At 48.8% G+C, this 13,643-nt stretch overlaps 5 protein-coding genes across 6 annotated transcripts; all 5 read right to left on the bottom strand.

Annotated features, from left to right (window-relative positions):
• Nucleotides 1-139: 139 nt before the first annotated feature.
• Nucleotides 140-1,395, bottom strand: FOIG_14106 (uncharacterized protein; the record flags this gene model as incomplete). Its single annotated transcript, XM_031215308.1, has 3 exons — nucleotides 140-311; nucleotides 358-899; nucleotides 952-1,395. 3 exons carry the CDS (start codon nucleotides 1,393-1,395, stop codon nucleotides 140-142), a joined length of 1,158 nt encoding a protein of 385 aa, XP_031055026.1.
• A 536-nt stretch (nucleotides 1,396-1,931) lies between these two features.
• FOIG_14105 (uncharacterized protein) lies at nucleotides 1,932-3,393 on the bottom strand. Its single transcript, XM_031215307.1, has 2 exons — nucleotides 3,158-3,393; nucleotides 1,932-3,100 (listed from the first exon to the last, which is right to left on the bottom strand). Exons 1-2 carry the CDS (start codon nucleotides 3,368-3,370, stop codon nucleotides 2,024-2,026), a joined length of 1,290 nt encoding a protein of 429 aa, XP_031055025.1. The 5' UTR covers nucleotides 3,371-3,393; the 3' UTR covers nucleotides 1,932-2,023.
• Nucleotides 3,394-4,324: 931 nt separating this feature from the next.
• On the bottom strand, nucleotides 4,325-8,008 carry FOIG_14104 (uncharacterized protein; the record flags this gene model as incomplete). Its single annotated transcript, XM_031215306.1, has 3 exons — nucleotides 4,325-5,480; nucleotides 5,537-5,668; nucleotides 6,588-8,008. 3 exons carry the CDS (start codon nucleotides 8,006-8,008, stop codon nucleotides 4,325-4,327), a joined length of 2,709 nt encoding a protein of 902 aa, XP_031055024.1.
• Nucleotides 8,009-8,813: 805 nt separating this feature from the next.
• On the bottom strand, nucleotides 8,814-10,760 carry FOIG_14103 (alpha-amylase). 2 transcript variants are annotated; one of them, XM_031215304.1, is made up of 3 exons: nucleotides 10,267-10,760; nucleotides 10,108-10,217; nucleotides 8,814-10,015 (listed from the first exon to the last, which is right to left on the bottom strand). In XM_031215304.1, exons 1-3 carry the CDS (start codon nucleotides 10,523-10,525, stop codon nucleotides 9,002-9,004), a joined length of 1,383 nt encoding a protein of 460 aa, XP_031055022.1. In that variant the 5' UTR covers nucleotides 10,526-10,760; the 3' UTR covers nucleotides 8,814-9,001. The 2 variants fall into 2 exon arrangements, with proteins under 2 accessions (XP_031055022.1, XP_031055023.1); XM_031215305.1 differs by having other exon boundaries at nucleotides 10,108-10,760.
• A 748-nt stretch (nucleotides 10,761-11,508) lies between these two features.
• FOIG_14102 (uncharacterized protein) lies at nucleotides 11,509-13,160 on the bottom strand. Its single transcript, XM_031215303.1, has one exon. It carries the CDS (start codon nucleotides 13,153-13,155, stop codon nucleotides 11,890-11,892), a length of 1,266 nt encoding a protein of 421 aa, XP_031055021.1. The 5' UTR covers nucleotides 13,156-13,160; the 3' UTR covers nucleotides 11,509-11,889.
• Between the last annotated feature and the right edge of the window lie 483 nt (nucleotides 13,161-13,643).

Below are 13,643 nucleotides of genomic sequence, written 5' to 3'. Positions count from 1 at the left end.
GAACCCGACTGATCCGAGGCAAAGCTGAAACCGGAAGGCGGAATGTTCATGTTTGGCGAAATTGTTCAAAGAGCATGAATGATATGCACTGTTATGTGAAGTTTGTCATGTCATTTACGCTATAGTAGTAACTATTGGTTTACTTCAACGCCTCCAGTTCCTTCTTCTCACTATCTCCCAACAGTCCCAACGCCTCACGACGAGTTGGCGCCGATGCATCAAAGTACGGCTTCTCCGCCAAAGAAGTCACGCGCGTACCGTGTCGCGGCTCGCGTCCGCTATAATCCCAGCTGGCGTTATGAATAGTGATACTTTTCTTTGTCAGTGTTGCTCAACATTTGGTATCAAGGTACTCACCGATTGTCCCAAAGCGCTGAAGTTCTTGGTGTCCACTTGAAGCGCACTTGGATATCGACATTCTGCTCATAGACATCATACAGGTAATTGAGAATGACATCGCTCTCCGCTCTATCAAGACCGACAATTCGATCCGTCATTGCGCGGTTCACCCAAAGAGCTTTCCAGCCTGTAGCAGGATGAACGCGAACGATGGGATGAACACGCTCAATATACTTTGGACCTTGTTCGGGGTGATCACGGTCCAGGTAGGGATGAGCAGAGCGGTAAACAGCCTCCCGGCCATCAATGATCTTACGGAACTCTGGGGACAGCTTCTCGTATGCAGCGTAACCTGAAGCCCACAGAGTATCTCCGCCGACAGATGGAATAGTATCGTTGTGAAGATGCGTGATGCCTGCTGGCTGCTTCTCGTGCACTAGATCTGTGTGCCAGCGAGATGCACCGCCAGGTTGACGGAAACTGGCTGGGCGCTCTGTGGCCATGAGATCGGGCCAGAGGACGCTTACACCTGGAACGCCAGGGACGTGAGGGACTTGGGGCTGTGGCTGCGTCAGCACCTGTTATGATTAGGATTGGATAGGTGTCACTTACATGAACTTCAACTTCACCGTACCATTCTCCAAGCTCCTTCTGCTGCTGCGGCGAAAGATCCTGGTCTCTGAAAAACACAACACTTCGCTCCGCAATAAGCAAAGCCAGTTCATCTCGCTGCTGATTAGTGAGATCCTTCAACTGAAGACCCTCAATCTCAGTTCCGATGTATGCAGTCAGATCAGTGACTTTAGTCGCAGCGGACAAAAGGCTCTTCTTAGACTTGTCAGCTCGAGCGCCTGCATCGATGTGATCGCGAGGCTTGTCTCGAATCTTGTAGACATCATCAAGATACAAGGGGCGAGAAGGACGATAGGGATAGCCTTTGGAGAGGTCTATACCCGATTTCTCCAGACGCTGTTTGGCTGGGTTGGGGATTTTGAGAGTGTCTTTGATGGGTTCGGCGACATCCTTGATGCTGGGGTCAATTGGGGCTGGGACCATTTTGGACTAATTGGGCTTAGGATTCTTATTTGATGATTCAATTTTGCACCTTGCGATTGATTCTCTGGAATTATAGCAGCATACAGCATCTTGATATACAACAATCATCCCCTCACTACTGTTGCAATGACCCCAACTCGGCCAGTCACGCCATGATGGCACACAATGACCAAGACTTACTGCGACAAACCTCATTGGCCAGCATTCGACATGCGATATGCAAACTGATTGCAACATAAATAATTATCCAATCTATTTCGTGAAAGATCGCGCAATAAAGGGATCTTGGCTCAAAGCGGAAATAAGAGCACATCGTTTGCAAGCTGATGGTGTCGTGTAATTGAAGATTTGTAAGACTCGGACGAGATATCAACCCCTCATTTCGTTACGTTGCTGACGAATTAACTGTTGCAGTCGCTAGTTGTCCGCTGTTTATAACCGAAAAGAGAGATCTTGGTGTTGCAGCTGCAAGTTAACCTCTGCTCTGGTTGAACTAGTCTATCGACTACACTCACCCATCAAGTGACCGAGCTGCAGGGTATAGCGTTATATACAGAGATATAACGGAGACACCGTTGATAAGACAAATAGGAATTCATATTAGACATAGACTCTATACTTTGAGCTCTTACAACTTCGCTCGCGGAACGGCAGCAAGCTCCTGACTCTCACTACTCCTCCAAACAGCCGCAGCCTTGGGCTTACTATCCTTCCACTGCCACTTCGCCTGACTCTGCTTCTCCTCCACAAGCAACTTATGCACAAACTGTCCGAAAATCGGCAACATCTTGAATCCATGTCCACTATCACCACTCAACACCGCCAAAGTCGCATTAGTACCCGGAACGTAGTCAATGATGAAATCCGAATCATCTGTGTCAGCGAACCAGCACAGATGCTGGTCAATCAAAGGACGGTCTGCGAGTTGGGGAAAGACTTCTTTGAGAAGAAGACGGATGTGCGTTTCGTCCTCGAGAGGCATGAATTGTGAATCTGCTAGTTCGGGGAAGGGGATTGAGAGGCCGTCTTTGGAAAAGGCGTAGTTTGTGAAAGCACCGCCCATGTGGCAGAATTTGAGCTTCTTGGTTTTGAGATCGGGTTCGAAGAAGAAGGCGAGGTCGCGAACGTTGGTGACGGGGATGCCCTTGAGTTCGGCGGCTTCATTGTCTGTGAGCTGGATGTGCGCGACACCCCATGCACGACCTGTCATTTGCTTTCCAATACGGGGAAGAATATTGGCCGCGTCGGCACCTAATGCCACTATGGTCTTGTCTGCTGAGTGGATGGTGCCCCCGCGCGTTCTGGCACCTATGCACTTCGTCCCCTCTCGACTTGAAGCATACAATAGCGACTCAACTTCACCATCCTTGGTTCCGAGATGAAACTTCACACCAAGCTTGACGCACTGCTCATACACAGCTCTCAAGGCGTTAGCGGAGTGGCCGTAACCAGCGAGTTTGTTGTGATATCCAGTAAAGCCAGTAAGCGGACCGCTGAACTTGGGGACGAGCTTCTTGATCTCCTTGCTGCTATTCACACGGGTGGTTTGGCCATTGAATGCTGGATTCTTCTGGAGTGATTGGAAGTAGCTCTCCACTGCTCCTTTGGTATTCTGTGCGGCCTTGCCGGAAGTGACGTTGAGAAAGCCGGTTTGATGGTAATGAGGAGTGTACAGCGGATCAGACTGCCATTTTCGAATTGCGTCCTACAAGTTATTGTTGAGCATGGAATTCAAGTCCAAGCTGCAAGGTAATCGACTTACGAGAGCTAGTTGGGTGTAAAAGTCATCGGCGTACTCGGCACGGATGACCTTGTTCAGATCATAAGCCGCGGAGAAGCGGCTCGGCACGTCGACATCTTTCTCGAGAATTGTGATGTTCTTGTAGCCCTTTTGAGCGAGTTCAAATGCTGTGGCCAACCCGAAACAGCCGCCTCCGAGGATGAGGATCGATTGGTTTGTGTTTTCTGTAGACATTTTGCCAGATTATAAGCTTTGCTGGCGGTGATGGGGCGGAGGGCTATTCCGGTGAGTGGCCAATCGTCAACTCGATTCCAAGGCTTCTACTGAAATACAAAAGCGATTATAATTATGTATTGCAGTAAAAACAAAGGAGAAGATAGACGAAGGGTATGGCTGCATTTAAAAACCTCCAAGCCATCAATTGTTCTGGAAGAATGGCTAGCAAGCCCGCATCGGGTCGTCATCCGATATCGCCAAACATCACGGCATCATCTGGTTGGATAAGATAACGAATTTTGGAGACGAGCTCCTCACGAGGACCACAGAATTCGTTAGCGTAGCCGCCGCAAAAGATACACCGTCCGCCACCAAAGATAACTCAACCTCCACTTCTTCCCCGCTTCATCGGTGTCTACCCCGGATTATGGGCATCATGTGGTCTATGGGTCTGGGAATATGGCATTGGGATACTACACCGGTGGAATTAAAGATGTATCTCTGAGGCTTATCTAATGCCATTAAAGATATGTTATGATGTGTGAGAAACCACCTAATGCTAAGGTCTGCTTTTGAGAGTCGAGGCATTATCTTTCGCCAATTGCTATATGTTGACTGTTCATCTCACCGCATGCAATGCCGGTTCGAATCAGATGGAACTTACGCATTTAGAAATTCTTTGCTGTCTCTAATTGTCTGCGGTTTCGTTGCCGAGAGCCGGTCAGGACTCAAACTTTGGGTCCAAGCCTTGTATCACGGAAGCCATCCCGAGCCGTCGCCGCTCGGCCCCACTAGAGCATGATGCCTTCATATCTCTATCGTACCATATTGATCTGCGACTTCTGAACTTTATATTCATCGTTTACATAATGACTCGAGACCTCAGTTTCCTCTGTCGATAAATGTCCAATTGGCGACTCCATGTCGAACCTCGCCGGTGCAAATGTTTACTCCCGGGTAGTTGATCCCAACTCATGCTGTAACAATGCCATACCTCAGCAACCCCAACGAAGCACCAAGTAGAATCGCCAACGGCGGTGCGACACCAAAGAATCGTCCTCCCACAAAAGCCGTTGCAGTAACAACAACCCACCAAGGATCGTCAGCAAGACTCTTGCCAGACTGGAAGCCCTGATCTATATATCCAACCTGCCAAATCCTATAGACAGCCGTGTAGATCAATCCAACAGCACCGGCATTGATGCCTCGCACCGCAGACTTAACCCAACGTCGAGATCTCAAAACTCCCCATACACCCATTGTTCCATGAACGAGAACCATACCGGGGACAAATATACCGAGGTAGGCAATCAGCGCTCCCGCAATGGCAGGATATCCATTGTTCGCAGCTGTAAGGCCACCCAGGAACACAGCAAAGTTAAAGTTTGGTCCAGGGAAAGCTTGGGCTATAGCTAGACCAATGAGAAAGTCACGCGGTGTAACCCAACCCTCAGCGACGATGTACTCGCGAAGCAGGGGAATGACGACAGGACCACCTCCAAAGATGATAGTCCCAGCGAGATACAAATTTGCAAAGAGCTTGTAGAGGAGTGGTGCATCGGTCAGTGTGGCTCGTAGGACAATGACGACGATGAAGCTGACAAGGAACACTGCGATGATCGCGGTGCCGGATTTCCATGAGAAGTTGAGGCGATATTCCTGGGGTACGACTCTAGGTTCGCCATCTCTCTGCTCGGTAGATTCCTGTTCGCGAAGAGCAACTGTTGAACTATTGACGTTGCCCGTTCCATTCTCAGCGCCCTGGGTGTTCTCATTTCCGGTAGGCCTTCCTCTCCTCACCCGAAGAATAGTGTTCTTGACAGCTCGAACCGGACGGTGTAGCCAGCGGTAGTCGTAAATGACAATGCAACATCCGCCTGCAACAATGAGCGCAGGGAAGTACCAGAGAGCATTATACAGCATTCCGGCAGCGGCTGTGATTGACAAGACCAGTCTAGTAGGTTGATCCGTGATTGCTTTGTCTGAAAGCTCAACTGCTGCTAAGGCGATGATCCCGACTGTCGCGGCGTTCAGACCTGATAGGAGGGCGTATACCGCGCGAGGTAGAGTGTCGCCGATGTTGGAGACGCCAATTGAGAGGCCAAACATGCCAAAGCAACCAGGTAAGCTGTTCGTGGGAAATTAGTTTGGTACAGAGTTTCATGACTTGGATCGTGAACTTACCTCCAAATAAGAAACGCAAAGATAGCTTCGAGTACTCCGCCATGGATCAAGTTGATGCAGTACAGCATCTTGGTGCTTCCCGGACCGGAGAGGGCCTGAGCGACGCTGAACAGCTCTTGGTACTGTTCGTGTCTGTTAGTCTTTGTTCAATTTGCAGGGCGACGCAAGCCTACAATTTGCTCATCGATCCAAGCCAATTTGTTAACGAATTTATCATGGAACTTGTTTCGTCAGTAAAAGCACGCAAAATCGCGAGGGTGAGTGTTTCTAACAATCTTGAAGTGGACAGGCGGTCCACCAAATGAAGTGAAGCCGAGATGCCAATTGACCTTCAGCGTCTGCAGACCGCGATCTGCGGCTCTACGCACGGCGTTTTCCCAGCCGCCGACGACCATTTCGAACTCTTTGAGCCAGCACCAGAGCCTCAATTGATGTATTTGGAGGATGCAATGGGATAAGTGACTCACGCAATGGCGATTTAAGCTTCATTTTAACTTCTGGCGGTCACGTCATTGGATCTAAACCTCTTTCAACTCTTGGCCGCGATTGACCAATTATCGTGAGGGAGTGCCAGAGACCTGTTCTCTCACCGTGATAATAATTGACCTTGCAATCTTGAGCCAGGATCGATAAATGAATTTTTTATTGCTAATGTTAGTTTTCTTGGCGACGGTCAGCCAATGGTGAGATACCGCTTGCGCACGTGGAATGACCCTGGAGGGCATCTCTCGACGCACAAGTTCACCGTCTGTTTCCAAATCCTTATGTATTATCATGAGCAAGATAACTAATAAAAACAGGATTGAACTTTCGCTGCAAGTCATCAAAGCAGTATCACTAACAAGACTCCCCTCTACATTCTCCAAATTCGTTAACATCTTCTTCCTATATCAACCGAAATCTCTGTATCGGCACGCCTCTGTCCTTCAACCTATGCTCTGACATCCGTGAATCGTAAACTCTTTCGTTATCCATGTATTCCTCATATTCAAACTTATGTATCCAAAAAGGAACGTATTTTTCATCCATTTTAACTGCACGCTCGGCATACCCAATGGGCAACGGAACCCCGTCAAGCCGTGGATCTGAAAAACTTAGAGGCTCACCCTCCTTCCAAAATGCAAGAGTCCATGTGTTGATACACCACAATTTCTCCCAGCCGTGAAAGTCATCACCGAGTAAGGCCTGGCCGTCAGAAAATCCCGGATGATAGCACGGTCCAACGACCTTGTAGGATCCATCTTCTGGCTGAGGGCGGAGAACCAAGTTGCTGGACAGGCCAAGCAGAGTTACTATTATATCACCGTCGCAGCTGTCTAAAGGGACGCACACGAGGGCGCCATGGCGCGTTATTGTGCAAGCGGTTGCCACAGCACTCCTGTGATTATATGGTATACTGAAATAATCGTCCGAGATGGCGTTGCCTGTAATCCACTGACGTATCATTTGTCGTCCAATTTCCAGGGAGATTGTTGTCCAAGAAGGAGTAGATTCAGTTCTTAATGTACTGTGATCCAAAAGGTTACCAAATGTCACCATGGCTATCAGCTCGTTGAGGCATTTATCGTCTCGATAAAAGTAATCTTTGCCTGTGAGGTTTCGGAACACCTTGAGAACATTGGTGATGTAGTCCTCTAGTAGTTCGTAATCTTCTCTCGGGGGTAGATCCATTATACTGTTGCATATTTCATCACAAGGAACGCCCGCTACCTCTAATAATCCAGTCTTTATCAACCTCGCTGAAGCGGCAGATCTTGCACTTGCGTTACTGAAGAGCTGTAGGAGGCCCAGGGGTTTTTGTAAGTCCACAACCCAGCTGGGAGATATGGTCGAGTTACAGAGTTCCAGAAATTGAAGATTTCGTCTCTGCTTCAGGTGACTGACGCAAGCTGAAGCAAGAATTTGCCTGGCAGACTTGGTGTAGTCTACAGGGATTGATCGGGCAGTATCAGGTTCAAGAAACCCTCGAAGCGCATAGAGTTTGTCCCGAATATCAGAGCAATCATAAAATTTCGTCGCCGGTAACAGAAAAGCCCAGTCGGTATTGTCCCTGCCGATCAGCTCAGCGTTCCTACCACTCACAGCCTTGTTACAAAAGACCTTGATATCTATGGTGTGCCTGGCCAGATCAACGAAGAACGGTTGTGATGCCGACCATTTGTTGAAACATATGAACAGGGTCGCTTCAATAAACCTATTCAATAACATTTCATCGTCGCCTAACCTCACAATCGATGCTTCTTGATTTGCCAAGACTATTTCCTGGAACGTCCAAAGACGTCGGAACCAGTCCACGGCCGATAGCTGCTCAAATGCAAGCCACTGATCCTGGGCAAGCGGGAGGGGCCCTTTGCAATCGATCTCCTGCCGGCTTCCGTCCTTTGTTGGGGCAAAATTGGGAGCTACTTCTGTATACGAAATGCCTATGGCTGGAGACGAGAGTTGGTTTCTCACCCAACGCATAGTTTCCATGTCTGTAGTGCTCCAGGGCGCTACAGGACCTAGCCAGACAATGACTCTTTGGGCTAATTGATACACATCTGCCATGCGCTGAATCTGAGTAGAGCGCTCTGCGACGTCCTTTTGATTGAGACAGATAGAGTCGCATCATAGTAACCGTTTACAGTAACGGTATTGTAGAGCCCGCAACGCAGAGGCCAGGTTCGGCCCAATATCAAGATACCCAGAGTGAATACCAAAGGCTGTAAGGATGAACTTCCGGTAGCTGGAGCTGTCCGGCTCTGGCGCCGGACGTGGCTGTTCTTTACCTTTTCGCCATTTCGTCTCGAGTTTGACGGATTAAGGATGAGACTGATCGCCCCAGCAGTAAGACAGAGCCTCGTAAATTGGGACTTCATCGTCTTCAGGAGACAATTTCCTTTGCAAGAGGGTCCCAGTAAGGCGATCTTCTGGCAAACCGGGTTGCAGTACCAGAAGCCGCAGCTCTAAGGGGGGTAACGGAGGATATTGGAATGGCGACATTTTCTTGATAAATCCGAGTGTTGGTCGAGTGGGAGAAGACGAAGGAATGGAGATTTATTATCAACAATGGGACCAGTGTCATAAACAAATGTGGCAGTCAGCCGCAGGGGCTACATGCACAGTGCTGCATTAATGGTAATTTGAGAACATTAAGCACCTGAAATATTGGATGGCTGACACAACGTTTCAGTTCTGAAAAAGCTGGAGCCAATCAAGATGACAGTAAGAACAGCCATTCTGGTTATAGGTTGCCAGAGACACTCTTGAGCTGAATAGCAAATCAATACAATTACAATTACAGCCACCTTGTAACGATATCTCATGCAGCGCGTCTTGGCGCTGACATAGTGTGCACACCAACAAGGTACAGTTGGAAGAGGAAAAAGTAGAATTGAAACTGAGCTCAGTATATAAGAAAGTCATGAAGAAGAGTCGAGGAAAAAGACCGTAACCAGTACTAAGCCAACCCCATTTTTATGCCATTTAGCTAGAGGCAACCAAGACCTCAGGCTCACCGTTAGTGTAGCTAACGCAAACCTGTCCATTGCCATCGGAGGTAACAGTGCCACTTCCAAATACCTTGTCCCAAGTCTTGTTGTTCTTTCCAGTGTTGAAGCAGTACTGTCCTGAGTATCCCTGGCCGCGGTTCAACGTAAGCACGATAAGATCGCCGTCCGCACGACTCCAGGCGTAGGCGCTGTTCTGAGAGTAAAGATGCTTGTGGTCATTTCCACCGAGGCCACCGACTGCCGAGCGAGCCTTGGAGAGACGCGAGATGTGTTGGTAGAGATCTGCGTTGGTGCTGAAACTGCTTCGCCAGAGATCCTCGCGGTTGGCGGGGTCATTGCCTCCTGCGTAACCTTGTTCTGTTCCGTAGTAGACGATGGGAATACCTCGAGCAAGGATAACGTATGCGAGGGCGTTCTTCAGAAGAGCTTTGTCATTCTTCTGGCTGAGCCAACGAGGGTTATCGTGGTTGTCGATGAATGTTCCGAGGATAGTGGGATCAGGGAACTTGTTGCTAATCTCATCGTGCATGGCGACAACATCTGATGGATCGCCCTTTTGCTGGTAAAAGCGGTTCATGGGGTAGTACATAGCGTAGTTCAAAAGACCAGGCATGACCTGGGCATAACCAGCGAGATAATCAGGACCTCCGTCCCAGACCTCACCGATGGCGTAGACACCAGCGGCGTCTTGGAAACCAGGCCAGAAGGGCTTTTCGACATGCTTGACAGTGTCGATGCGGATACCGTCGAAGCTGTACTCAGAGACGAGCCATTTGATCCAGTCGTAGAGGACCTTCTTGACAGTGTCGCTGCCGGTGTTGAGATCTGGAAGACCGGCGATTTCGCACTGTTCAATGCTGTTCTGGTTGCCGTAGTCGATGTCGCAGGGAGTGTGGTATGAGCTTTGTTCGTTGAGGGGCGAGGGTTTGTGGTCTGAGATTCCTTTGCCCATGTGGTTTGCGACCACGTCGCACATGACGTACATATTCTGGAACAGTCAGCACGGGATCATTCATGGATACCAACAACGTGATTCTCAACAGCACTGAAAACAGCATGAGAAGGATCAAGGCGTCTTACCTTGTCATGAGCAGACTTGACAAGACTCTTCAAGTCATCTGCAGTACCATACTTGGGGTTGACCGCATAAAGATCCTTGGCCCAGTATCCGTGGTATCCTCCATCAGTATCTATCGCCCTAGTCAGCCACCGTCATTCCCTCGTATCCGCGACACTTACTGTCAACAACGGGAGTAATCCAGATAGCATCAAATCCCATGCCCTTGATATAATCAAGCTTCGACTCGAGACCCTTGAAAGTTCCACCACAATAATTTCCGAGGTTTCCGCATGCACTACCGCCATTATCGTCAGCGCTTCGCGCAACACGATCAGTAAGTGCGAAATAGATGTTTCGCGACTTCCAAGCGTTTGCGTCCGCTGCGCGAGCGAGCGGGCTGATGCTGGCGACGATGGTCGCAAGGAGAGAGAACTTCATGTTGAACTGAGGCGAGGAATGAAGATGAGAGTGCTGCTAAATCCCAAGACCTGGCGGGACAAAGCCCTTTTATCGTAAAGTTCGAAGTGTTCAAGACAAGACGAATAGTATGTTTCGAGTGACGAAGGATTTAATTACAGCGTTAGAGCATTGTTCAGCTGTAGCACCAAGGACCAAAGGATTCGTTAACAGTGGGTTAACAGCCGACCAGAAGCCCCGAATCAATCAAAAAACCTCCGGAGCTGACTTCTCCCCTCTGATTGGGTGCATTTGCGGGGTCATGTCATTAAACGTTATAGTGCACGAGCGTTTGAGGTTGAGACCGTAGCTCCAATGATGATCATCGCGACAGGGGTACACCAGATGACCTCTTTATTTGGTATCGGCCCGAAACTCGATCGTCTTTGGTGTCACGTTGACAGGCGGAGTTTCCGCGTGTTCCCTGCGCTTATCATGCACCACGTTGTTCTTCATGATCGCATAGTCTTCCTCTGCATGGGTAGTAGACCCATTTCATCATCGATCAAGTGTTTCAACTGGCTCACCTCCCTATTCCATCACGGAGCTTTCACAGCGTCGCACTGACTAGCACAAACTAGGTAAAAGTTCCTGTTGTTCGTTTGGAACAACATCTTGATAGACTTCAACACTTTTACCGTTTTAGCATTATTACCCGTTTATTCGGGCCGCCCCCGCAAGTGTGAGTGGACTTGCAGATGTCTAGCATACATCCTCGGCTCTCAACCCCGGATTTCTAGCAGAACTGCATGTGTTGTATCCCTCTTTGAGCCTATGATTTCCTTGACTAATATGCCCTACCGGCAGTTTTCGGTCCTACTCTTTTGATCTCACTAAGCCAAGAATGTTTCTCCGTGGTGGAAATAATCACGACTTCTTCTTTCGTATCTCACCCTATCAGTATGATGGGCGTTGCGGGTAATAAATTTTTGGATATTTCGGCTGGTGATTGCTTCATCACCGCCGGCGAAGAGCCGAGCCTTGGATGAACTGATATCAGATGTTGGTTTTAGTCATTGCATGAGTATCGTGAAAATTTTCTTCTCGAGGTGTCGGGTCCATTTATGGTGTTTATGGTGCCGATCGCCATGCTCGATTGCCGAGGTTACCTCCCAAACTCAACACTATGGCCGTGCGACGTAGCAATGCAGCTCATTCTTGCTGCAAGCGAGCTTGTTCACTCCTTCTGTAAAGCATGAATAGCGGCGTATTCTGACCGACTGAAGTCAAGATCCAGTCTATTATCGGCTTTGAGGCCATCCGTGAATATCCGCTGGTCCGATGAAGACGTGAAGGCGCAATTGTGAGTTCGGTGTTATTCACATCCTTCTTGGCCATTGACGACATCAGAATAGTACGAGGTCTTTTCCTGTTTGCTTGGCGAATAGGTCCCATCTCATGTCGCCCCCATTCTTCCAGTAATCCCTCATGAACTCGAGGACGTTTTCATAGCTACCCAAGCCACGTGCAGTCATGCTCTCCATCGTCTCTACGACGATGGTGCGTTCGGCATGAGTCGTTGAGTCGCAGCCTGCTGCAAGGAGTGGCCACAAAAGTTGAGCGTGAACAGGAGACTGTTTGTCGATCTTCTGTAACGAGGTGATGATTGAGTCCACTGTTGTTTGGACTTTCGGATTGTCCTTGGGTAGTTCGTCAACTCGTCTGTATAGACATAGTAGCGTTGCATCAGTGAACAGTCTGTGACTGTTTTCTAGTTCTGTCCGGAGCACCACATCTGTTACTGTTGAAGCGCTTTTTTTCCGAAGCTCAATCAATCGAAGTTCAAGTTCGTGAGAATACACACTGCTTGCTAGCTCATTGCCATACAATTGGCCACTTGCATTAACATTCATGCAACTTGGCTCAGATAGCTCGCATACCATATTAAGAGCAGCCACCAACTCCCGAGAAAAGCCGGAAGTAAGATCAATGCGACCTAGGTCAGGCATACATGTCAAAAGGTAGTCCCAGTCAATGAACCCTTTCGTCTGCCGTGAAGGTAAGGGCAGGCCGGAAAGTCTATTCATCAAAAGGAGGTGAACCAGCCACTTGAGACTCATCCACCATAAAGGATCCAGGCTATACTTCGACTTATCGCGTTGAACAACATGAAGAGCTCCGTTGAGATGCTTCCGAAAGGTCGTAGTATCTCCTGCACAGACGCACGTTGTAGCCAGCATTAACGTCGTCGGCAGTATTGTCACTCCAACGTCGCCGAATCTCGGTGTAGTAATTGCTTCGCGAAGGTTTCCCAGACACTCCACAGTTGCCGTTATTGCTGCACTTCGTGACTCTGGATTCCGTACCATCCTGAAGAGTTGGCTGCTGCTGGCGGCGATCATTGCCCCCATTATGCAAGGGCTGAGATCAGCGGCTGGTAGAATCAAGCTTAGAGCCATGTCCGGCTGTAGCGGCCAGTATACTATTGCTGTATGGGCTACAAAGTGTTGAAAGTAGATCCGCCGAGGATCACTCCGGAGTGGAGGGCTGGATGGAAAAGAGATGGAGAGACTGTGCCTTGGCGGGCTTTCGGCAGGAAAATGAAAAAGCCAGTCAGAAGGGTCATCTATCATAGATGATGAAACAAAGTTCCTCTCAAACGTGTCAGACATATCGGTATAAGAAATGAGTTGGTTGGAAGTGGCAACTGAGCTTGGTGCCAGAGACACTTGTTGTTCATCGGCCGTCTCATCGGTTGAAGATGGCTGTGTCAATATCTGCGGAAGTGTGATTGAGTGAGCCTGTATTCAATTGAATCATCTTACAGGAAGATAAATGAACCATACCTGAGCATTGTTAGCTGGCTTGCGTTTCGCCACCTTAAAGCTCTTGACGCTCAACTCATACGAGCAAAGGTGAGGGTACTTGTAGCATCGTGAACATGACGGCCTCTTCTCATCGCACTTGTTTAATGTTAGTAAGCATAAGCTGTGAGAGATGATAGCGAGCAGACCTTGGCCTTCTTTCTCTTGCATTCAGTGCATCCTGCACGTCGTCTTTGGGACGGCTCCATGGGCCCTAACTTGCGTCATATACTCAGCACAGGGGATGGTAGACACAAGAAATGAGAATTGTGTTCGGTAAGTAATTCAGAGTTATA

The sequence above is a fragment of the Fusarium odoratissimum genome (genome assembly GCF_000260195.1).
Source record: "Fusarium odoratissimum NRRL 54006 unplaced genomic scaffold supercont1.38, whole genome shotgun sequence".
In the NCBI taxonomy this organism is placed as follows: Eukaryota; Fungi; Ascomycota; class Sordariomycetes; order Hypocreales; family Nectriaceae; genus Fusarium; species Fusarium odoratissimum.
The sequence above is the reverse complement of the archived record's forward strand: the minus strand, read 5'-3'. Positions and strand labels throughout refer to the sequence as shown.